Source organism: Oreochromis niloticus, linkage group LG17 (assembly GCF_001858045.2).
Source record: "Oreochromis niloticus isolate F11D_XX linkage group LG17, O_niloticus_UMD_NMBU, whole genome shotgun sequence".
NCBI classification, from domain to species: domain Eukaryota; kingdom Metazoa; phylum Chordata; class Actinopteri; order Cichliformes; family Cichlidae; genus Oreochromis; species Oreochromis niloticus.
Window position 1 is genome coordinate 22,689,381 of NC_031981.2, and position 23,375 is coordinate 22,712,755.

The 23,375-nt window shown below is 41.2% G+C and overlaps 1 protein-coding gene across 2 annotated transcripts; it reads left to right on the top strand.

Annotated features, from left to right (window-relative positions):
- Nucleotides 1-765: 765 nt before the first annotated feature.
- LOC102077806 (coiled-coil domain-containing protein 136) lies at nt 766-23,148 on the top strand. 2 transcript variants are annotated; one of them, XM_025899593.1, is made up of 10 exons: nt 766-909; nt 2,931-3,130; nt 3,974-4,270; nt 4,354-4,428; nt 5,146-5,439; nt 5,711-5,828; nt 11,746-11,947; nt 12,379-12,513; nt 15,156-15,270; nt 17,821-23,148. In XM_025899593.1, exons 2-9 carry the CDS (start codon nt 3,079-3,081, stop codon nt 15,258-15,260), a joined length of 1,278 nt encoding a protein of 425 aa, XP_025755378.1. In that variant the 5' UTR covers nt 766-909; nt 2,931-3,078; the 3' UTR covers nt 15,261-15,270; nt 17,821-23,148. The 2 variants fall into 2 exon arrangements, with proteins under 2 accessions (XP_025755378.1, XP_025755379.1); XM_025899594.1 differs by lacking the exon at nt 15,156-15,270.
- The last annotated feature ends 227 nt before the right edge of the window (nt 23,149-23,375 follow it).

Below are 23,375 nucleotides of genomic sequence, written 5' to 3' on the forward strand. Positions count from 1 at the left end.
GAGGCTCTGGGAAAACTCTGAAACTGGGAATGAGCGGACTGGAAACCTCTTCACTGCAGATGTCAGTGATTCTGGTCTCTGTCTCTGAGGGGATTTTGAGCCTTCAGGTGGAGTTTTAGTTTTAACCCTGCAGCTTCCTGGACCTTTGGGAGGTCGGTGCTCGGCTTTCATTTCCCTCCTCTCTCATCTTTGTGGCCTTTAATGTTATCCAGCCTGGATTTGTGTTGCCTAGCAACAGAAGTGAGCGAGTTTGCAGCGTTTCCGTTTTTACCAGCGGTCGACTGAAAGCCAACGAGTCCTGCAGAGCGTCTGTGTCACCTTGTGTTAAATCTCTCCTGCAGGTGTGACCCAGAGACTTTCAGCTGAGATTAAAACCACAGTGAAGCTTTCACATGGTGCAGATGTCTCACCTCTGTCTCCATTTCTGACTATTTGTGTCTCTTTTTCCATGTGATTCTATTCTTTGCCAGCATTATTTTTATTGGGGATTTTTTTTTCTGTATCAAGACTGAAATAAAATCAGTGTTTGTCATCATTGTGTCGTTTTCCTTCACATGGCCTTGTTACAGTTGAACACTGTTTCTGTCTGACCACTTGGTGAATCGTAACCTGAGCCACTGAAATGTGATCCTTCTTATGTCTGCAGCTGCAGCCGCTCACACGTCTTCAGTTTTACTGACTGCAGATCAGAGGCAGGAAAGGGTTAATAAATGACGTCATGCAGGCTGATTGTGCATTCACATCATGGCCTCTGTCTGTCTGTAGCATGTAGTGACGTCACTCTGCATCACGCTGAGAGAGCAGCTGAGGAGGAAATATAGGACAACAGGAGGAGGAAGAGGAGGAGGAGGTCTGCAGCAAAGCCTGAAACCACAGAGAGCGGTTCAGAGATGAGCAGATCTGCATCAGGTACGTCTTCATCCTGCATGTGTGTGTTTATGTTTGAGCAGCAGAAAAAGGTCGTGCCACAGCCTGTTAGCTGATTCTAAAGGAAGAGTTCAGCATTTTAAAACTGCAATGAGGCAGGGAGAGGATGTTCCAGCAGAAAATCCAAGCAATGACATTTAAACTTTTCCTTCATGAAGGTGACAGGGAAACAGGAGGATTTCAGGCTCTATGGTCACAGTGCAAGCTCAACGAAATCACACAGACCAATGAATGAGGACTTTAATATCAGCAGTAGGACAGCACATACAGAGCACATATAGAGGGTGATGACATAGTGGTATTAATGTGTAATAGTGAGGATAAGGTTGTAATCCAGCTCATGTCAGAGCTGCTCTCAGTGTAAAACCTTCAACATGAGGAGTCTCTGCAGATGTATCAGATTAACATTGCTGAAGCTGTTCCTGTTTGTGCGTCAGTGTTCGTGTTTGAGTTTCCCTGTCAGCTGGGAACTCTGAGGTGTTAAAGCTAATCGATCCTTCTGTATCATCATCGTGTTTTCATCAGTCTTTTTGTTCTTCTTGATCATGCTGTGTCTGTTTTTCTTGTCTTTTGTATGTTTTGGAGTGTTTTGGAGAAGCCTGGCATCAGACAGAAATGTGTGCTGGTCCCTTTAAACTATCCCTGAACGGCTGCACTTATATGCAGAATGCATGAGTACTTGCAGTGTGAAGGTTTCAAGTTAGCTTTATATCCTTTTAATCAGATGTGTTTGACGAGATGTGTGTCCTCGTCAGCGCTTCGTCCCTGAAAATATCTACAATCAGGTTGTTTTAAAATCTAAGCAGAGGAGCAGTTTGACATTCAGGTTTAAGTCATGAAATCAGGTGGATCGCTTCCTCTGAAGGGTTTAAACTTTAAATAATCATAATCTGAATACCGAGCTCCAGGTAAACACAGCCTTAAATCTGACAGCCTTTCCCAACCAACCGATCTCTGGAGACCAACAAACCTCCTTAAACTATCATCAAAGGCCACACTGATGAAGAACAAGCACTGCACAGATCAAACACATTCAAAGATTAATAAATGAAGCTAGCACTGAAGCTCCAAACTAGCAGTTCTTCTAGTTTCGACTAGAGGCTCCAGGAGTGAGCCAGGCCCAATAGACTTCCTTGTTAAAATAAACATGTTTACAGTCTGAGACGGGATAGCAACTGGTTTGTGCGCTGTACATAATTTCCCACTTCCTAAAACCTCTATTAAACTGCTGTTACATCATAAAGATAAGTAAAAGGAAGTAAAAGACAGGAATGGGAAGAAGAAGAGTGTCTCTACATGCAGATGACATAGATTTATAAACTGGAAAAGAAGGAGAATTTAAAGGTTTATCTGGGGTTCATATCAAATATAATGACTGTATGGGGGGAAAATGTTTATACAAGTCATATGTTTAATTTTACTAACAGGCCATCCACGAAGTCTGAGCTCCAGTTTTGGTAACCAGTGAAATTCTAGGATTTTGATTGGATGTTACTGCGCAAGTATTTGTGTCTGTGAGGCTCCGCCCTCTGAAAACAAAACACAGCACCTCAGAGGTCAAAATGCTAAAACTGATGGCACAAAGCAAACAGCCGATAGCTCTCTTTTATTTACAGTCTGCTAAAGATTAGCACTTTATTCGTAGGTAACATACCAGCAAACCGAGAGTTAAGGGATTCAGTGGTCCAGGTGATCTCTGTGGTCAATTCTTGTTTCAGTCATTTGTCATGAAGAGCAGTCCCAACTGTATAGAGGACACCAGCCGCCCATGGTTGCTGTTGATTGGTTCTCGTGGCAGTGGTGTCCGCAGAGTGATGCTGTGTTTGCTCCCCTCTCACTGAGGCTATGCGGGTTGGTGGTTAAAAGGCAGCAGAGCTGCAGAGTGAGACATGTGGAGATGGAGTGTATGTGTTTGAGGCCCGCACGCTGCCCGCCTCCTCGTGATGCAGTATCTGTCGCAGCTCTCACTGCCTCTCCCTCCTCCCCCTGTGTTTCCCTCCCAGCTCCACAAGGATGAAGGGGCTGCAGCGGCTCTCTCTACCCGGAGCGTGAGGACCCTTCCTGGGCTCCATCTGCCTCATTTTCTCCCCTCCCCACCCCTCTGGAGCTCTGACCCCCGATCTCTATAGCTTCCCATCCATCAGAGGAAACATGGATGCCTTCCGGCTGCCGCCTGTCATCGAGGAGGTCCTCGACCCATCCGGTCAGTCAATGTGTGTGTGTGTGTCTGTGTGAAGGGATAAGCATCAGAGTCATTTTAGTCCCATTTATTTTATCTTACATTTATTTTATCTTCACCTTGTTAATTATGTTCAGCACTTCCTGTTTCACATGTAAAGCATCATAGAGGCTAGAACAAGGTGTAGACATTTCAAAGGTGTGTCAGAGGTGCAGACTGAGGTGCACACTGGAATTCAAATTATTACTTTTGAGTTAAGGGAAACATGTTCTACTTTATATGAAACATTATTTGGCAGAATTATCTTATTTTATGGGATTTTAACTCTTTTGATGTTTTTATGCTGATGATACACACATTTAAAGGTGTTTTGTTGCCAGGTGAAATCAGGTATATTCAGTTGTTTGCCTTTTCCCTGCCCTTCACTTTAAATGATTTGCTGGTAATGATGCACCAGGTTAAATAAAGTTTAAATCCAGCAGATGTCTCTGCAGCACAGCACACAAAAATTTTGGACATTCAGTAAATTTCAAGGATTTTAAAGTATTTAAAACAAGGATATTTGATTAAACTGTTTAACCTGCTTGAAAAAAATATATAGGACTAAAGCCACCAAACCTCAGACAGTTTCAGTATTTATATCCCACTAAAATAAAGGATATGACTCTCAGTGACAAACAAGAAGAAACCTGGTTTATTAAGAAGAGCCCTGGTGGTCAAGTAAAGAAGTGCATCATGGTTTTTTAATCTGTTAAAATAAATATTGTTTTATTTGGAAACTCCTACAAATTAAGAGAAGTGTATTTTCATCTGTCTTTGTTAAAAATCCTCCTCTACATTTTCATCGTCTCCTTCCTCTCTGAGCAGATGAGCTCAGTGAGCTGAAGGAGGAGAAGCCCATCATGCTGGCAGATACCCTCACAGCCAAAGAGAGGGAGTCCCTTGAGGAGAAGGAGGAGACAGGGGGAGAAGGAGAGAAGGGGCAGGAGGAGGAGGAGAAGGAGGTGAAGGAGGAGAAGTCTGAGGATGAGGAGGAAGGCGACGATAAAGGTCAAGAAGAGGAACTGGAGGAGCTGAAGGCTCAGGTGTTGCAGCTGCTGCTGGAGCTGGAGGAAACACGGGAGGTGTCTCAGAGACATGAGGAGAGCTTCATGGAGCTGCAAGGTGAGGAGATGTCACTTTGCTTCATATTTATGGTCGTTACTCCTCCTGCATCTCTTGATATCATTTCTCCTCTCCGTTCAAAGGTCTGTTAGAGGAGGAGCGGCTGGCCAGCGCCCACCAGGCCGAGAGCTTCACCCGGCAGATCCAAAGGCTGCAAGGTGCGCTCCTTCACTTCCCTGACTCTGACACTCTGACACTGACTAGCAGACTCAGACTCTCCGAGACTCTGACACTGAGACTGTGACTCTGACTCACTGACTCTGACTCAATGGCTCTCTCTGACTCTCTGACACTCTGAAACTAACTCCCTGACTCAGACTGACTGTCTGATGTCTGACTCTCTCTGACATACTGACTCTCTGACACACTGACTCTGACCTCTGACTCTCTTATTCACTGATACTCACATACTGACTCTCTGAGACTGTGACTCTGACTCACTGACTCTGACTCACTCTGACTCTTGGACTCACTGACACTGACTCACTGACTCTCTGAGACTATGACTCTGACTCACTGTGACTTTCTGATATCTGACTCTCTCTGACTCAGTGACTTACTCTGACACTGACTCTCTGACACTCAGACACTGATTCTCTGATTCTCTCTGACTCAGACTCACTGACTCTCTGTGACTCTGAATCACTGACTCTTACTCACTAACACTATGACTCTCTGACACTCTGACTCACTGTCTCTGACACTCTGACTCTCTGACACGCTTAGACTTTCCGATCTGTAACTCTCTGATACTGACTCTCTGACTCTGACTCACTGACTCTGACTCTCTAACTCTCTGAGACTCTGACTGTCTGAAACTGTGACTCTGATTTTGACTTTCACTGTAATTCTCTCACGCTGTCTGACTCATTCAGCCCAGCTGCGTTCAGTTCAGGAGGAGATGGACAGTCTGGAGGAGGAGAAGGAAAGTGAGCTGGAGGAGGTGCAGCAGGAGCTACGCTCAGCTCAAGAGGAGGTGCTAATGCTGCAGCAGGCAGCCGAGGAGGCAGCAGCAGAGAGAGAGAATGATATTGCCTCCCTTCAGGAAGAGCTATGCCGTCTGAGGGCGGAGCTACAGCGTCTGCATGCCACAACAGCTGAGTACGAACTTGAGGTGACAACACTGAGAGCCGAGCTGAGCATGAAGAGCCACAGCACACTGACACAAGGTAACTGCAACTAAAAACAGTAACTATAACTCTAAGTAAAGAATACCTGCATTAGTTACAGTTACTGTAACTAAACTGTAGATAACTGTAGATAAACTGTAACTAACAGATGGGACCTTTATCACCTGAGATGAAGGAAACAAAGTGAACAAACGTCTGATGCACCAATAATGCAGAGATGTAATAACATGTTTGTTTCTTCATTAGAATCAATAAGACAATTATTAGTCAGTTAATCAATACTGATATCAGTCTTTGTCTATTGATACAGGTGAGGTGACTCAGCTGCAGGACGAGTTCAACTCTCTGACAGACCAATGTCAGAATCTGACTAGTGACAACAAACAGCTGAACAACAAGGTGGAGGAACTGCAACAACAACGAGACGCGTGAGTGACCTGAGCAGCTTCAGTCAAAACATCCACCTACACCTGACACTTCGACTCTAAAAATTTGAGAAAATTCTTCAAGCTTGGGTTTTCTACCTGAGGCTTTTCTTGTGTGATAGATCCCACCCTCTGTGGATCTTGTGCTCAGAGCTTGTCTCATCATTTCCTAATAATATTTAAATTTACAATAATGAATTACACAGCAGTGGGGAATAGATTTCATCACAGCAGATGTCTTTCTGAAAGCACTGTAACTAAGTTCAAGGTCTTATTACTAATTTTACTTCTTCACTGTGTACGACTCTGCACAATGTAGCTCCTCAGAACAAGAAAGAATCTGATCAGAATACTTGACTCCCTGGTATAACTCTTAAACACACACCTTAAACATAACTTGCAAGCTGGAGAGGAAATGGCATATCACAAATTTACAGGGAGTGCAGAATTATTAGGCAAATGAGTATTTTGTCCACATCATCCTCTTCATGCATGTTGTCTTACTCCAAGCTGTATAGGCTCGAAAGCCTACTACCAATTAAGCATATTAGGTGATGTGCATGTCTGTAATGAGAAGGGGTGTGGTCTAATGACATCAACACCCTATATCAGGTGTGCATAATTATTAGGCAACTTCCTTTCCTTTGGCAAAATGGGTCAAAAGAAGGACTTGACAGGCTCAGAAAAGTCAAAAATAGTGAGATATCTTGCAGAGGGATGCAGCAGTCTTAAAATTGCAAAGCTTCTGAAGCGTGATCATCGAACAATCAAGCGTTTCATTCAAAATAGTCAACAGGGTCGCAAGAAGCGTGTGGAAAAACCAAGGCACAAAATAACTGCCCATGAACTGAGAAAAGTCAAGCGTGCAGCTGCCAAGATGCCACTTGCCACCAGTTTGGCCATATTTCAGAGCTGCAACATCACTGGAGTGCCCAAAAGCACAAGGTGTGCAATACTCAGAGACATGGCCAAGGTAAGAAAGGCTGAAAGACGACCACCACTGAACAAGACACACAAGCTGAAATGTCAAGACTGGGCCAAGAAATATCTCAAGACTGATTTTTCTAAGGTTTTATGGACTGATGAAATGAGAGTGAGTCTTGATGGGCCAGATGGATGGGCCCGTGGCTGGATTGGTAAAGGGCAGAGAGCTCCAGTCCGACTCAGACGCCAGCAAGGTGGAGGTGGAGTACTGGTTTGGGCTGGTATCATCAAAGATGAGCTTGTGGGGCCTTTTCGGGTTGAGGATGGAGTCAAGCTCAACTCCCAGTCCTACTGCCAGTTTCTGGAAGACACCTTCAAGCAGTGGTACAGGAAGAAGTCTGCATCCTTCAAGAAAAACATGATTTTCATGCAGGACAATGCTCCATCACACACGTCCAAGTACTCCACAGCGTGGCTGGCAAGAAAGGGTATAAAAGAAGAAAAACTAATGACATGGCCTCCTTGTTCACCTGATCTGAACCCATTGAGAACCTGTGGTCCATCATCAAATGTGAGATTTACAAGGAGGGAAAACAGTACACCTCTCTGAACAGTGTCTGGGAGGCTGTGGTTGCTGCTGCACGCAATGTTGATGGTGAACAGATCAAAACACTGACAGAATCCATGGATGGCAGGCTTTTGAGTGTCCTTGCAAAGAAAGGTGGCTATATTGGTCGCTGATTTGTTTTTGTTTTGTTTTTGAATGTCAGAAATGTATATTTGTGAATGTGGAGATGTTATATTGGTTTCACTGGTAAAAATAAATAATTGAAATGGGTATATATTTGTTTTTTGTTAAGTTGCCTAATAATTATGCACAGTAATAGTCACCTGCACACACAGATACCCCCCTAAAATAGCTAAAACTAAAAACAAACTAAAAACTACTTCCAAAAACATTCAGCTTTGATATTAATGAGTTTTTTGGGTTCATTGAGAACATGGTTGTTGTTCAATAATAAAATTATTCCTCAAAAATACAACTTGCCTAATAATTCTGCACTCCCTGTAGAAGTTCATTATTTAGCCTGGAAAAATAGTTTGCTGCTTTATTGTTTTGAAAATGTCCCCTGTAAACTATTCATCATTGTTTAATGAAAATAAGAATAACCCCAGGTTTCTCTAAAGCACTGTAGCCAGGTTACACATTATCTTCTTATGGCCTCTGACGGTGGACTTATCTCTGTGCTTGTCCTGTAGGCCACAGTGCAGTGTTCGATAGTGTTGACCGTAATATTTTATTATAGCGATTACAACTTGATGTAAGTATTACAAGTACTGCACTGCAGTGGTTTTAATCATATCTATCTAATGGACTCCAATTTGTTCATGTAAATGGAGAGTCCTCTTTACACACTAAGGTTGATTATGGAGATCCACAGGGTTCTGTGCTAGGACCAATTCTGTTTACATTATACATGCTTCCTTTGGGCAGTATCACCAGAAGGTATAGCATACATTTTCACAGCTATGCAGATGACACCCAACTTTATCTATCCATGAAGCCAGATAACACACCAATTAGTTAAACCGCAGCAATGTCCTAAAAACATAAAAGCCTGGATAACCACTAATTTAATGCTTGTAAATGTAGGTAAAACTGAGGTTATTGTACTCTGCCCTGAAAATATTAGAAATATTGTATATAACCAGATTCTTATTCTTGATTGCATTACCTTGGCCTCCAGTGACACTGTGAATCATTGTGAGTCATTTTTGACCAGGATATGTCCTTCAGTGCGCATATTAAAATAGATATGTGGGACTGCTTTCTTCCATTTCCATTTCGAAAATTAGAAATATCCTGTCTCAGAGTGATGCTGAAAAACTAGTTTTTGCATTTATTACTTCTAGGCTGGAGTATTATAATTTGTTATTATTAGGATGTCCTAAAAACTCCCTGAAAAGCCTTCAGTTAATCCAAAATGCTGCAGCAAGAGTCCTGACAGGGACTAGAAAGAGCGAGCATATTTCTCCTGTATTGGCTTCTTCTCATTCCCTGTTAAATCCAGAATCAAAATCGAAATTCTGCTCCTCATCTACAAGGTCTTGAATATTCAGGCCCCATCTTATCTTAATGACCTCATACTACTGTATCACCCCATTAGACCACTTTGCTCTCAGACTCTATGGTTACTTGCTGTTCCTAGAGTATTTAAAAGTAGAATGGGAGGCAGAGCCTTCTTCTTTCAGGCCCCTCTTATGTGGAACCAACTCTCAGTTTGGATTCAGGAAACAGACACCCTCTCTACTTTTAAGATTTGGCTTAACACTTTCCTCTGTGATAAAGCATATATTGAGGGCCGGTTCAGGTGACCCTGAATCCTCCCTTGGTTATCCTGCAATGGGGGTTTTGCTGGAGAATTTTTCTTTTTCACTCACTACGTGTTAATAGACCTCTCTGTATTTAATCATTACTTGTTAATAATCTCTGGCTTTCTTCCACATCATGTCTTTGTCCTGTCCTCCTCCCATCACCCCAGCAGATTGCTGCCCCTCCCTGAGCCTGGTTCTAATGGAGGTTATTTCCTGTTAAAAAGAGTTTTTCCATTCCACAGTTGCCAAAGCATTTGCTCATAGGGGGTCATATGATTGTTTGGGTTTTCTCTGTTGTATTATTTTAGGGTCTTTAACTCACAATATAAAGCACCTAGAGGCAACTGTTGTTGTCATTTGGCACTGTATAATTTGAATTGAATTGAATTGAATTGAATTGAATTGGATTGGATTGGATTGGATTCAATTCAATTCAGTTGAAGCACGGTGGTCAGCCTCACAGCAAGAAGGTCCTGAATTCAATTCCACCATCAGCCAGGGTCTTTCTGTGTGGAGTGTGCATGTTCTCCAACGTGTGTTCTCTCCGTGTACTCCGGCTTCCTCCCACAGTCCAAAGACATGCAGAGAAGAAGCTGACTGCACTCCACAAGCGCCTGGCAGCACAAACGAACCAGCTGCTAGTTGACGAGAGACACCCGAAATAGCTAACCGAAGGCTGGACAGTCCTTATCCTCAAGGACCCCCAGAAAGGACCGGTCCCATCCAACTACCTACCAATAACCTGCCTCAGTACCAAGCATCATAGCAGCTAAGATGAACAGGCACATGGCTCAATACATGTGCGGGGCACAGAAAGGGATGGGCAAGAATACCAGAGGTCCAACAGCAGCTACTGGTAGACTGAGCAAACAACCAGGACTGCAAGACTAGACTCACCAACCTGTGCACTGCCTGGATTGATTACAAGAAGGCCTATGACTCAGTGCCCCACACCTGGATCCTGGAATGCCTAGAACTATACAAGATCAACAGGACCCTAAGAGCATTCATCAGGAACTCAATAGCGATGTGGCGGACAACACTAGAGGCCAACTTCAACCCTATAGCACAAGTCACCATCAAGTGCGGGATCTACCAAGGAGATGCTCTGTCCCCACTGCTGTTCTGCATAGGCCTGAACCCCCTCAGTGAGATCACTGAAAAGACTGGTGTTACAGGCATGGCCCTTTAAGGGTGAAGCCTGATGGGAAATGTATTCTGGGCGGTGAAGGGATGCGTGGGACTGCCCCCTTGTTGTGGTTGTGTGTGTGGAGCGAGAGAGAGAGGAAAAGAGGAAAAATAACAAGTAGCCAGGGAAGAAACGGAAAGAAACGTATTAAAAGGAATATAATAACTCCCACAGCAGCCAGAGGTGTTTGGGCGATGCTCATTGTGAGTAAACTGTTATAGCCCACTGAAAATAAAGTTCTGGTGAAGCAGTTTTCCTACGCCTCCTTCTGTCTTTTCATTAGCGGCATTGACCTGTGCAGTAAGCTAGTTACCGGCTACGAGCCAGTCACGGAACCCGAAGTAACAGCAAGAGGTCTCCTTACTACGGTTCGGGGCCGTGGACCTGACGCGGTAACACTGGCTACGGATACCGACTACGGAATGGAGCAGTTGTCAGCCACCTCCTGTACATGGATGACATCAAACTGTATGCCAAGAGTGAACGAGACATCGATTCACTGATCCACACCACCAGGATATACAGCAATGACATCGGAATGTCATTCGGACTAGAGAAATGTAGTCGGATGATAACAAAGAGAGGGAAGGTAGTCAGAACTGAGGGGATCAAACTACCAGAAGGCAACATTGCAGACATAGAGGACAGCTACAAGTACCTGTGGATCCCACAGACAAATGGGAACAATGAAGAGGCGGCTAGAAAAGCTGCAACCACCAAGTACCTGCAGAGTGTCAGGCAAGTCCTGAGAAGTCATCTGAACAGTAAGAACAAGATCCAAGCTATCAACACCTATGCCCTGCCTGTGCTAGCAAGCAGGGCATACATGGAACGCCATAACCAAGTGGCCGGCATAGTATACAGAAACATCTGTGCCGAATATGGCCTGGAAGTCCCGAGGTCAAAATGGGAGACGCCCCCTAGGGTGGTGGAGAATGACCAAGCTAAGTTTCTGAGGAACTTCCAGATACAGACTGACAAAATGGTGGTGACTAACCAACCGGACATAGTGGTGGTAGACAAACAGAAGAAGACGATGATCGATGTAGCGGTTCCGAATGACAGCAACATCAGGAAGAAAGAACATGAGAAGCTGGAGAAATACCAAGGGCTCAGAGAAGAGCTCGAGAAGATGTGGAGGGTGATGGTAACAGTGCTCCCAGTGGTAATTGGAGCACTAGGTGCGGTGACTCCCAAACTAGATGAGTGGCTCCAGCAGATCCCAGGAACAACATGGGAGATCTCTGTTCAGAAGAGCGCAGTCCTTGGAACAACTAAGATACTGCACAGGACCCTCAAGCCCTCAAGCTTGAAGGATAGACCGCCCGCAAGGGCGAGCGGGAATTTTTTTTTTTTTAGGGAGTTTGTATATATCTCACTTTGTCTCCTGAAGCTACTGTTCCAACAGATCTTCTGTCTGTTGGCAAACAGGTGTGATGACGTGTACCTGGCAGTCAGAGTGGAGGGCAGTACTGAACATGAAAAGGACAACCAGGTGAAGGCGGACTCTTACATCACGGTGTTCCAGTCCAGACCTGAGCAGAAGGACTCATCTGATATACAGGAGGAGATCAGCATCCTGAAGATCAAACTGAGACAAGCTGAGGAGACAGCGCAGAAGGTCCAGAGAGAGGTGAGAGGTGACTGCTGTTTATGAGCTAAAACATCTGGATGTTTACTACAGACGGACATCATATTTGGTCAGTTTAGTCCAAAGACCGTTGACATCCTAAATTGCAAAGCTTTTGAGTAGACCTTTAACAGTGATCTGTAGCAGCATGGCGAATTTCAGCATTTCAACATTAAACAACAGGTGGTTGTAACTCTGTTTTAGAATAGAATAGAATAGAATAGAATAGAATAGAATAGGATAGAAACATGCTTTACTGTCATGGTACATGTTTAATGAAATTGTGGGATGTTGTTGCCAGTATAGAATCAACATCTTCCAGTAGTCTTCAGGTTTACAGACCAAAGAGGGCCTGACCTGCCCGTAGTGTCTTTGTCTCTTATATAAATATCTGTTATTGATTTGTTGTTGTGTTTCTTCTGTCCTTCCTTCAGTGTGAAGGTTTGAAAGGTGAGCTGGCCGAGCTTCAGCAGCTATATGACTGCAGCCAGCGGGAGCGAGCAGCACTCGAACAGGAGCTGCAGCGCTGCAAGACTGAACTACAGAAACTGGTGGGCAGGAAGTCACAGGTGAGAGGTCAAAGGTAAAAGCCTCAGGTGCTTAGTGAAGTTGGGTATGTTATACTGTTGAAATGTTTCAGTACTGATAGATTATTTGGTCTCAGGTAACCATGCCTGACAGAGATTAGGGTTAAAACTCCCTCCCTCTGGGGAGGAAAGGGTGAGGTTTAGATTAACATAGCAGAACATTTTCAGGTAAGTGTTTAGAGAAAAAAAAATCTGGTCCGTGCTCTGTCACATGACGCCTCGCTGTCTGTACTGTGTGCATGTTGGCCGGTAACAGCTAAGCCCAAACGCTCTGGATCATTTTGCTTTCAGCTCTGCTCGTGTGGCCGGTTTCTGACAGTTTTTCTGTGAGCTTCTAAATGTCTGTCGCTTCAGGGCACGTTGTCTTTTGTCTGGTCTTTCGCCTCTATCGCACAGCCCTTGAAAATGAACTTCATACAAAAACAAAGAACACTGACATTTGCAGTTCATCTGATATGGAACATCTCCTGAAAGACAGACCAGTGCAAACAGTTTTGGACTCTTTACTTTAACACCAGTAAATCAATTCAACATAACATAAGTAAATCCAGGAGACTCCAAAACTTGAACAAATAGATTCCCCAGTTAGGTGACTCATTATTGATCAACTGTCCGTTTTTGACACCTTACGACTCAAACTGAGTTGAGGTTTCACTAGGTAGGATGTGAAATTCAACTGACTTTCATTTTTCATAATGTCAAATGGATTAAAGAGAATGGAAACTCTAACAATTAGATGAGCCCCAAAGAGCAGCATTTGGTGACAGTGAGGAGCAAAACTCCCTTCTAACAGGAAAAAACCTCAAGTATAACCAGGATCAGGGAGGGGCAAGCCATCTAGTCTGAATGGTTTGAGTCTGTCTCCTGAATCCAAACTGGGAGTTGGTTCCACATAAGAGGGGCCTTAAAGATAAAGGCTCCTCCTCCCATTCTACTTTTAAATACTCTAGGAACAACAAGTAAGCCTGCAGTCTGAGAGCAAAGTGCTCTAATGGGGTGATATGGTACTATGAGGTCATTAAAAAAAGATGGGGCCTGGTTAAATTAAGAGCTTGAATGTGAAGAGCAGGATTTTAAATTCTGGATTCTTAACTGGGAGCCAATGAAGAGAAGCCAAACTAGGAGAAATATGCTCTCTCTTTCTATTACCTGTCAGTACTCTTGCTCTTCTTAGGGCATACTGATAATAACAAATTGCAGTAGTTCAACCTAGAAGTAATAAATACAAGAACTAGTTTTTAGCGTCACTCTGAGACAGGATATTTCTAATTTTAGAGATATTGCGGAAATGGAAGACAGCAGTCCCACATATCTATTTAATGTGCATTGAAGGACATATCCTGGTCAAAAATTACTCCAAGATTCCTCACAGTGTTACTGGAGGCCAAGGTAATGCCAACTAGAGTAAGAATCTGGTTATATACCATATTTCTAAGGTTTTCAGGGCCGAGTACAATAACCTCAATTTTACCTAAATTTACAACTATTAAATTAGTACTTATCCAGGCTTTGACATTTTTAAGGCATTAATCTAGTTTTACTAATTGTTCTGTCTTATCTAGTTTCATGGACAGTTATGGATTTTTGCATACCAGTGAAAATCCTAATCCTTTGTCCAAGTCACCACTCAAGACCTGCTGTTTGACTTCACCCTTACCTGGACCTCCAGCTATGCCTTCAACACTCCTACTTGTAATTTGAACTGTAAGCTGTAAAATTAAAAACTACACAGAGTTTGGTTTTCTAAGACTTGCTGAGGAACTTTCCTGATTTCACTAATGTTGACGTGAGGTTCGACTCAGAACTTGTTGTGGCACTTGCCTTTCTTTTCTTTGGAGTTGACTTTGTAAACAGTGACCTGGTCCCCAATCCACTCCTCTTCATCAGATTATTCACTCAATTTCTTATCCACCATGCAGCACTGCAGGGGTGTCATTATTTTGGTAGTAGCAGCCTTTAACATTTACATTAGTACCTCCTTCCCTTGGCAAAAATTAAATGGGATTTTTTCACAGGCTTCCAGAAAATATCACTTTGTGAAGTATAAACATTTTAGGATGAATTTAGGATATTTCCACCGAGTGACCCATTTTGAAGGGTAAACTCACTCGTGAGAATGCTAACGCTAGGCTAACAAACTTGTTAGGAAACACATCAGCTTTTAAGATGGCTCTCTACAGCTAAAGCTGACCTGGTAGTTAAACTTTTACCCGAAACCCCCTGCAGGGCTGCTGATGCTTCCGATTTGATCTCCAAAAGTCTTGAAATGACAATATGCTGATGTTTTAATGTTAAAGACTTAAAACAAAACAAAACAAAAAAACCTCACCATCTTGTCTTTAATTTTTCAGTTTCCTCACTTCATTTCCTTTTTTTTTTGTCTGACTGATGTCTCTTCTGTTTCACATGGCTTTTACACAAGAAACTGAAAAATTCTCTGAAAATTTGAGTTTTGATCGACCTGCCTGCCTATCAGTCATTTCACATCAGATCACTCATTTTGGTTTGCTCCCTGCTTGCCGTTCGCCCTCACGCCCTCACGCCCTCTGACTTTATTATTCTGATTATTTCATTTTCTCCTCTCTCCATACTCCCCACACTCCTACCTTCTGTCTTCTTCCCAGAACTGCACTCGCCAGTCTGAGCCCCCTGTTCTCTCCATCCCCTTCATAGGAATGATTGTAATAGTGGCCTTGATTTGGTGCTGGTGGGAGGAGCTGGCGTCTTAGATGGGACCAGGTATGGCCATGACCTTCTTTCTCTACCAGACGCTTTAAAGGAAACCTGCCTCTGCATTTGTTTCCACAAATGAAGAAACAAATGCTTCAGATGAACCCCTCTGTCATTTAAAGTGCTTAAAAGTGGAAACTCCCGATCTCTGTTCAAATCCAGGTTTTACTTGTTTGTTTGAACTGTAGTAGAACATCAGCTGTGCCGGGTGTTTCATCCTCCATCAGCCATGATTTTTACATGCACATGTCTTGACTGACTTAATGCTGGGCCCAGTGTTTTTTGTCAGGTTGCTTGAGTTTCTGTGTAGCAAATCAAATATGAAGGAAGGTTGGTGGTTTAACTTGGTCTGCTTTCAGCATGCCAATATATTTTTGGGTAAGATACTAACCCCAAGTTGCTCTCAGATGCCTCTGTCAGAGTATGAATGCGTGTTAATGTTGGATAGAAAGTATTTGCATAGAAAGAAGTGCTTGTGTGAATGGGTGTGAATGTGTGAATGAGCCAAGTTTCGAGTTTTATTGTCATGTACAGATAAACAGTGTAGCCACATTTATCCATAATGAAATTCTTTGGCTCGTGCTCCTCAGCTTACATAAGCATATAGAGAGTGTGCAGTTATATTGAAAAGAAAATAACAGAAATTGGCAGTGGTAGTAATAATAATAACAATCAAAAGGAGAGAGGAAAAAGTATTAAATATTAGAGAATTTAATTGATATTTACATTTAAGACAAGTTGGTATTTACAAGTTTGTGCAAGAGTATTTGTTGGTTGTACAAAGTTGTGCAATGAGCATTTAAGTAGAATTTCTTGAAGTGACAGTATGTCCTGTAATTGTAGTGAGTGTGTAGTGGTGTGTATGGAATGTCAGCAGTTCAAAAGTCTGATGGCGTGTGGGTAAAAGCTGTCCCTGTGTCTGCTAGTGCGGGTCTGGATGCTCCTGAACCGCCTACCGGACAGCGGGAGTGTGAAAAGTCTGTGGCTGGGGTGGCTGGGATCAGAGAGGATCCGCTGTGTCTTCCTCATGCAGCACTGTCTGTAGAGATCCTACAGTTGTGCAAAGTTGCAGTTTGAGTGCTCAGAGTAGAAAAGCACTATATAAGAACCAGTCAATTTACCATTTATCCATTAAAGAGCCCATAATAATGTAATCTTTACACTTTAATAACTGGGTGATGATGTCTGAACAGACAATGCTGATGAGTTTGTAAATGTAAAAATGCACTTTTGAGTGCAATTTAGTACCATTATATACAAAGAAGGTAGACATCTGTGCTAATATTTCCAAAACTGGGAAACTCATGCCAAAGCTATCTAGCCTGATAAGCCAAAATACCAGGCCAGGTGAACTGTGCCTTCAAACAGTTTCTCTATTTTTGTACAGTAACAGCCAGAGGAGGCTTTTAAGAAAAAAGGAACTAGGATGACCACTCAAAAGACTGCTAAAGACTTTTATCTTTTATATCTTTTTAAAAAATCTATTTCTTTATTTATCTTTTTTGTATTTTCTTTATCACCGAGGGCACCACTGTAATTTTTATGTTCTAGCAACATAATGACAGTAAAGAAAATCTTAAATCAGAAAAGTCTTTGCTTGTAACACAGCACAGACTTTTTCTGTTAGATTAAATATTTTCATTTTATGTATTATTGCATCTTAGCATTGACTCTGTTTGTAATTGTGAGGCACAAAAACTGTCCTTAACCTTTCGGCTAAACACAGCCACACAGAGGTAGTTAGAAAAATACTGAATGACCTGCTACTCACTCTTCATTTGTGACCAGTACGAATGGATTAGCAGAACATCTAAAAGTTCCCAAACATCTTAAAGGCTCCACACTAAAACTTTGTTTATAGTCATATTCAGTATTTTTTGTTGTCAATTTGTGTGGGTTTTTTGCATATGTGTTTAGCATATGCAGAGGTTGAAGAGGCTCTGCTTCAGGGGCCACCTGATTTCTTCATCCCCTGGACCAGATCCTACAAGCACATTCAGAATGCGGTGGGTGGTCAGAATGTAGTGCTCTTTTATAAAAAGCATCGTCCCCTTTTTTATAGACGTTTCCATTATGGTAAATGGTAAAATGGCCTGTATTTGTATAGCGCTTTGCTAGTCCCTAACGTCCCCAAAGCGCTTTACACACCCAGTCATCCACCCATTCATGCACACATTCACACACTGGTGATGGCAAGCTACATTGTAGCCACAGCCACCCTGGGGTGCACTGACAGAGGCGAGGCTGCCAGACACTGGCGCCACCGGGCCCTCTGACTACCACCAGTAGGCAATGGGTGAAGTGTCTTGCAGAAGGACACATCGACCGAGACTGTCCAAGCCGGGGCTCGAACCGGCAACCTTCCGATTACAAGGCGAACTCCCAACTCTTGAGCCTCAATCGCCCCTATTATTTGGTACATCCAAATGGAAAAAAACTGCAAAGTCAAAATAAAGTATCAAACTCCATTTAAAGTTTCCAAAATATCCAGCATGTGGCTAAAACCTAATGTGTTTATAAATAAAGTTTATTCTAACCTGTCTTGTCATCTCCCGGCAGCGCGACTGTGAAGGCTGGAACCTGGCAGTGGTGGCAGTCGCCGTGGCAGCCATTGCTGTTCTGGTTGTCCCTAGTTTCACCAGGGCTTGAGGAGTACACAGGAAGCGACCTCACGGTGAACTGTAGGATTGTGGGATTGCCGTCATCCATCCAGTGCTGCCCTCATACATGTGACCATCCTGATGTCTGCTCGTTGCATCTCCACAACACTTTGACCCAAACACCACAGACGTCAGTGAGTGCTGGAGGGGAAAGCAATAGGAATTCACGACATCGTCCAATATGACTCTTTACTCTTCCTGCAGGTCAGCACTGTGCAGATGGTCAAGCGGTTGATTTATTGATTACTCACCATCAGAGTTCAAGAGTTGAACAGAATATCTCATTTTGTTGTATCTTCCAGAAGTACCAGAAGTAGCTTGTCATGAAGTTTGTGAAGAAAATGGACTAAGTTTCACTGTCGTGTTAGTGGGTGCTACGTATATTTAAAAAAAAATGTCCCTACATTCAGTGTTAAAATGGAAAATATAAACTCATGGGGTGAAATGATCTAATTAACTTACTGATAAAACATGTTTACTTACTTTAATAGTTTTGGTGTTTATTCATTAAAATTAGATTTGATCAAACAGCAGTCCAAAACAAAAGGGTCGTTAATTTAAAGACACCCCACTGAAAAAGTAGCAAACTATTAATTTAAAAATGACTTGAGTTATTATATTTTCCTTCAGCTTTAAAATTCTTTGCCTTATTTCTGTCCTGCTGAGTTTAAGGAGTACTTTGCACTTACTGATAAAGGAGAAAACAGTAGCAGATAAAACTTGATTGTTTAGTGTTTCAAATACTTCCTTCCTTCTTCATGTTGTACATTATCTGATTATGTATTTGTCAGAAACTTAACGTTGATTAACTTTAATCAGCGTTAAGTTTCAGCAGGTCTGGTTTGTAGCATGAAACACCGGGAATAGCTTTATTTTACCTTCCTCACTCCTTATAATCAGTTTACATGTCTGGATTTCTGTTTTTTAAATGTGTAGTATGACTATATAAAAGTAAAATAGCACTTTAAAAAAAGATATTTGCTAAAGCTCATTTCTAAAGAGAGATAATTTCTGTGGACTGATTACACTGTGTTTAGATTCAGATTGTGCCAGAGTTGTTATCATTTTGCACAGTTAGGTGTAGCAGATGGTTTTTATTGATTTATTTATTGATTTATTTTTGAACACACTTTCCTCCTCTGGAATAAGGCTGGGGGATTTTTTGTTGTTGATTTTTAGCATGTTGTAGAAAATTTGATTAAAATCAAAACACAGAGCAAATGCTGGTGTTACTTAACATGCAACTTTCAGATTTGCGTATGCAGATGACACTTTATTTTTAAGAAGAGCAGAGTTTGATCAAAATGTAATCTCCAAAAGTTGAATCTGTTCATCTGGACGTAGCGTTCAACTTTTGGAGATTTACTTTCCTGGATGATTGAGAATGCATCAAGACATCAAAATGTAATGAACTGAAAACTAATAATGATTAAACAGCAAATTACATTCTTACTAAAAAAGTCCAAATTTTATGTATGCAGATGATACATTATTTTACTTCTAACAGTTGAGCACAAACCAGCAAAATGAGTTTCATGAAAATTTGATCAATTGAAAACTGATAGCAGTTAAGCACATATGCAGCTCTAATCAAATAAGTGGACGACAGCGCATTTTCTTCAACTTCTTATCACTTTTAAAAGTTAAAATTAAACTTATTGTCACGTTCTTAAAGAACAGCTATTAAGAAAAGGTTGGGTGGGAGGAGCGATATCTATTTACAAATAATAATGGAAGAGGACCAGAAATTATGCCATGTAGTGGAAGACCTTTCACTAAACTCAGTGACAATGATAAGGACACAAAGTTTTATTTAGATTCCAACAGTGAATATTTCAGGGTATGTGGAACACCACGAGGTTTATTTGTTGTTGTTTTTTTTGGTTTTTTCTTCTGTAGAAAATAAAAACTGGGATGGATCTTGTCTGAAAGGGGCGTCAAAAATTCACTATTTAATGTAAAACCCCAAAGAGAAGTCTATATCTGCGTTTTGGTTGATCAGACCTCTCAGATGCCTCAGATCATCCTTCTTTGTTACACGCAAGACTAAACACATTTTTTTCTGTAAGCTTTTGAATCTTTTTACTGTGGGAGATACCCAAATACATATCTTTTTGTTTTTGCACATAGACACATTTCAAACTTTATGGTTCCTAAGTTACGTTTACATTTAAATGGAGACCAAATAATCCTAGAAAATAAGAATAAGCTGTTCAGATGACTGTGATCCTTTTCAGGGTGGAATCAGGTACTTCTGTCAAACTTGATTCAGTAAGATAACAACTAGCTCAGACATTCCAGTTTATTTACAACATATGGCACTGCAAATGAAGATTGAACTGTGACACGTGTACGTGACTGAAGATATTAACAGCACTAATTTGATAAAGCAGGCCTTTAACAAACTGTGGGAATTTAAAATTAATAAAGGCTTATTAAAATTATTTATTTAGTGTTGGAGAAACACGATTAAATCCGAAGTTTGATCAGGCTGTTATACTGCATTGTTTAAAACAACTAGACGCATGTGCTGTTAGGCGCTCCTATAAGCATTTTGCATGACAAACACGTGTAGCCTTTAAAGACACTTGCTACAGGAAAGACATATTTTACACATTTAACTGATGTTGTGAAGTTTTCTTAGTAATATGTGTAGGCCAGCTCTCAGCAGAAAAATAATAATAATATATATGAAAAGTTAGTCATCAAAGTAAAGACTTAATTGCCACACAACTTTCACGTGGTAACTTTTTTAAATGCACTTATTTACTAAAATAAAAGGTATGAAAGCCCATTACTGCCAGAAAAGTGAAACCAGTTAGGAACAATATTATCTCATTAATGTCACCAGTTAAGTCAACATTAATGAGATAATAAGACAGATGTTGAGTTGCACATTATTCAATCATTTTGATCAGTGAGTTTCAACTAATTTTATCTGATATTTTAGAATATAAAATACTAATAATTATAACCTATATTTGACCTGCTAGTGTTTTAGGTATTTCCTGGGCTTGAATCTGGTTTTGTTGTGTATCAGGGCTCTCGCTGTCTTTAGTGTTGTCTTTGTTGGTCTTGTGTTAAAAATGTGTGTTAAATGTAATTTATTCGAGACTTCCACAACCTCACCTGGCACTGAATCAATTCCTCCAGAATGTTTTTAAATCTGTGTTTTACTGTGAATACAAACTCGATCCTATTTTTTTATCATTATGTCAGTAAAATTACAAAAATCTTCCTAAAAGCTGCATGCCGGTGTTCCTCTGTACCGTCTTGGTATCTTTGTTTTTGATCAGTGCTTTGTTCTGATTTTTCTTCCACTCGATTTCTTCTTTGTTCTGTTTTAAAGTGCATAATTTTCCTACAGCTTCTGTGATAATAGGTATGTGATAGTTCGTCAGATGTTTGCAAATTTAGCATTAGGAAAAGTCTGGGGGTGGACTGATTATTGGTTTCCTGATACATTAATATACAGCAGCACAACTCAGACTGTTTGTCCATTACGCAGAAATCACATCTGAATTTATAGAACAATTTAAAAAACTTTCTTACATCTATTGTGTGAATATGGATTTACTTTGGAAATTTCTCAAACATCTGAGCTTCCTGTTAGGCCACCAAATCTCCTCTGATGGTTCTCGTATGTCTGTGTTGGAGTTATCTTGACAAAAGTCACAATAATATCATCAAAATACAAAATGTGTCAGTTTATCTGCTGGGTTTCTGCCACAGTAACTTGCACTTGATGTCAATTTCTGGAGGTCTTTGATATTTTTTATGTACTTCTGAAAACAGAACAAGTACTTATCTGAGCCTTTTGTTCTCTTTTCACAAAATGAAAATGTAAAAGTCAAAAGGCGTATTTTGTTTTATCAGTGATATCCTGAATCCGTCCATCCTTAGCACAGTCCTGACAAACGTTAGCTCCCAGTAGGTATCTCCATCCTGCATGTTAGGTTTAGAGGAATAGTGACTTTGCATGAAATTAGAAAAGTAGATGTAGCCGCTGTAGCAGCTTCAGCCAAGCTGTAGCATGAGCGCTAAAATCCAATTCTTCCATTAGCCGATGCAGACTGTGTTATTAGCCAATTGTTTTTATGGTGGATTTTAGTTTCATCTGGGTTTAACCAAGCTGAGCATGAACACTGGAACCATGGGAGCACCTGAACATCTACATGATGATTTGATGATTAAACATGATGAAGTTTATGTGGCACACAGCTAAAGACATCACCGTCACTGAACTAGTTTAACTTATAGAACTACAAACACTTAAACCCAACATGTTTTCCTGCTGGTTTCTAAGTGGTGTTGTGTCGCGCAGCTGTGTTTAATAGAAATAGGTTATTATAATATTAAACTGCTATCAGGAGCAGCTAGTTCATTGATATTTAGCCTAATTTAGTACAAGTCAGTGTAGCTGCTGAAATACTAGCATGTTTTACTACCTAAGTGATATTTTAGTTGTTATTAACCACTGCCAGCATTACGCTAGTTTCTTCTAGTACTGACAGGTATTATTGTAGTTTTTTGTAACTGGTGTTTATAAAACTAGCTTAGCCTAGCTTAACATATGTTAGCCAGCATAACTAAAGATAGCATGCTAAATGTTTTTCCATATTTTGGTAGTTATTTGGTAGTTAACAATAGATGTATTCAACATCATGCTAGTTGGTATAAAAATGAATGTTATGGTTTGTTGTTTTGTTTTGTTGGGGGGGGTAACAAGTGTGTAGATGTTTAAACGTGATTAGCCAAGCTCAACGTTGATTAGGATGTTAAACATAGGGGAGAAACTGCCAATGAGATAAAAAAAAAAAAAAAAAATACAGGAGAAACTGATAGCTATCAGTTTCCCCCTGAGTTCCAGCCGTTTTGCAAAGCTAGGTTCATCCTGGATGTGTACTTAGACAACGGTGAAACTGAACCATCAGAAAAGATTTTAAAATGTCTGACTGTTTAAACTCCTCAGATTTCACTGCTGATTGTGCGTCAGGTGTTACTGTCAAATATCAGGTGTGCTGTATGAACTCTGCTTTTACTTTGGTGTCCTGAATCAGAGCCGCAAAAAAGCGGCACGTCACTGTCATCTGGCTGCTGTTTCTCTTCTTTGTTTTTGATCTCTGTTCTTGATGTTTTTGCACCATGCTAACATCTGTCTGGGACTGTGTTTTATGTTTGGTTTTGTAAATGATCTAATACAAATAAACAAAGTTTTCCTTGTCTTTCATGTGTTCAACGTTATGGTATATTTTCAAAATTACCGGTAAAAACAATCTTGAGACATACGCGCAACTTTATTACATGCACCTATTTTAACCATGCAATTATCTATTCAACCAATCACATGGCAGCAACTTATTGCTTTTAGGTATGTAGACATGGTGACAATGACCTGCTGAAGTGCTTGGTTGTTGGTGCTAGACAGGCTGGTCTAAACTTGAAGCAACTGGG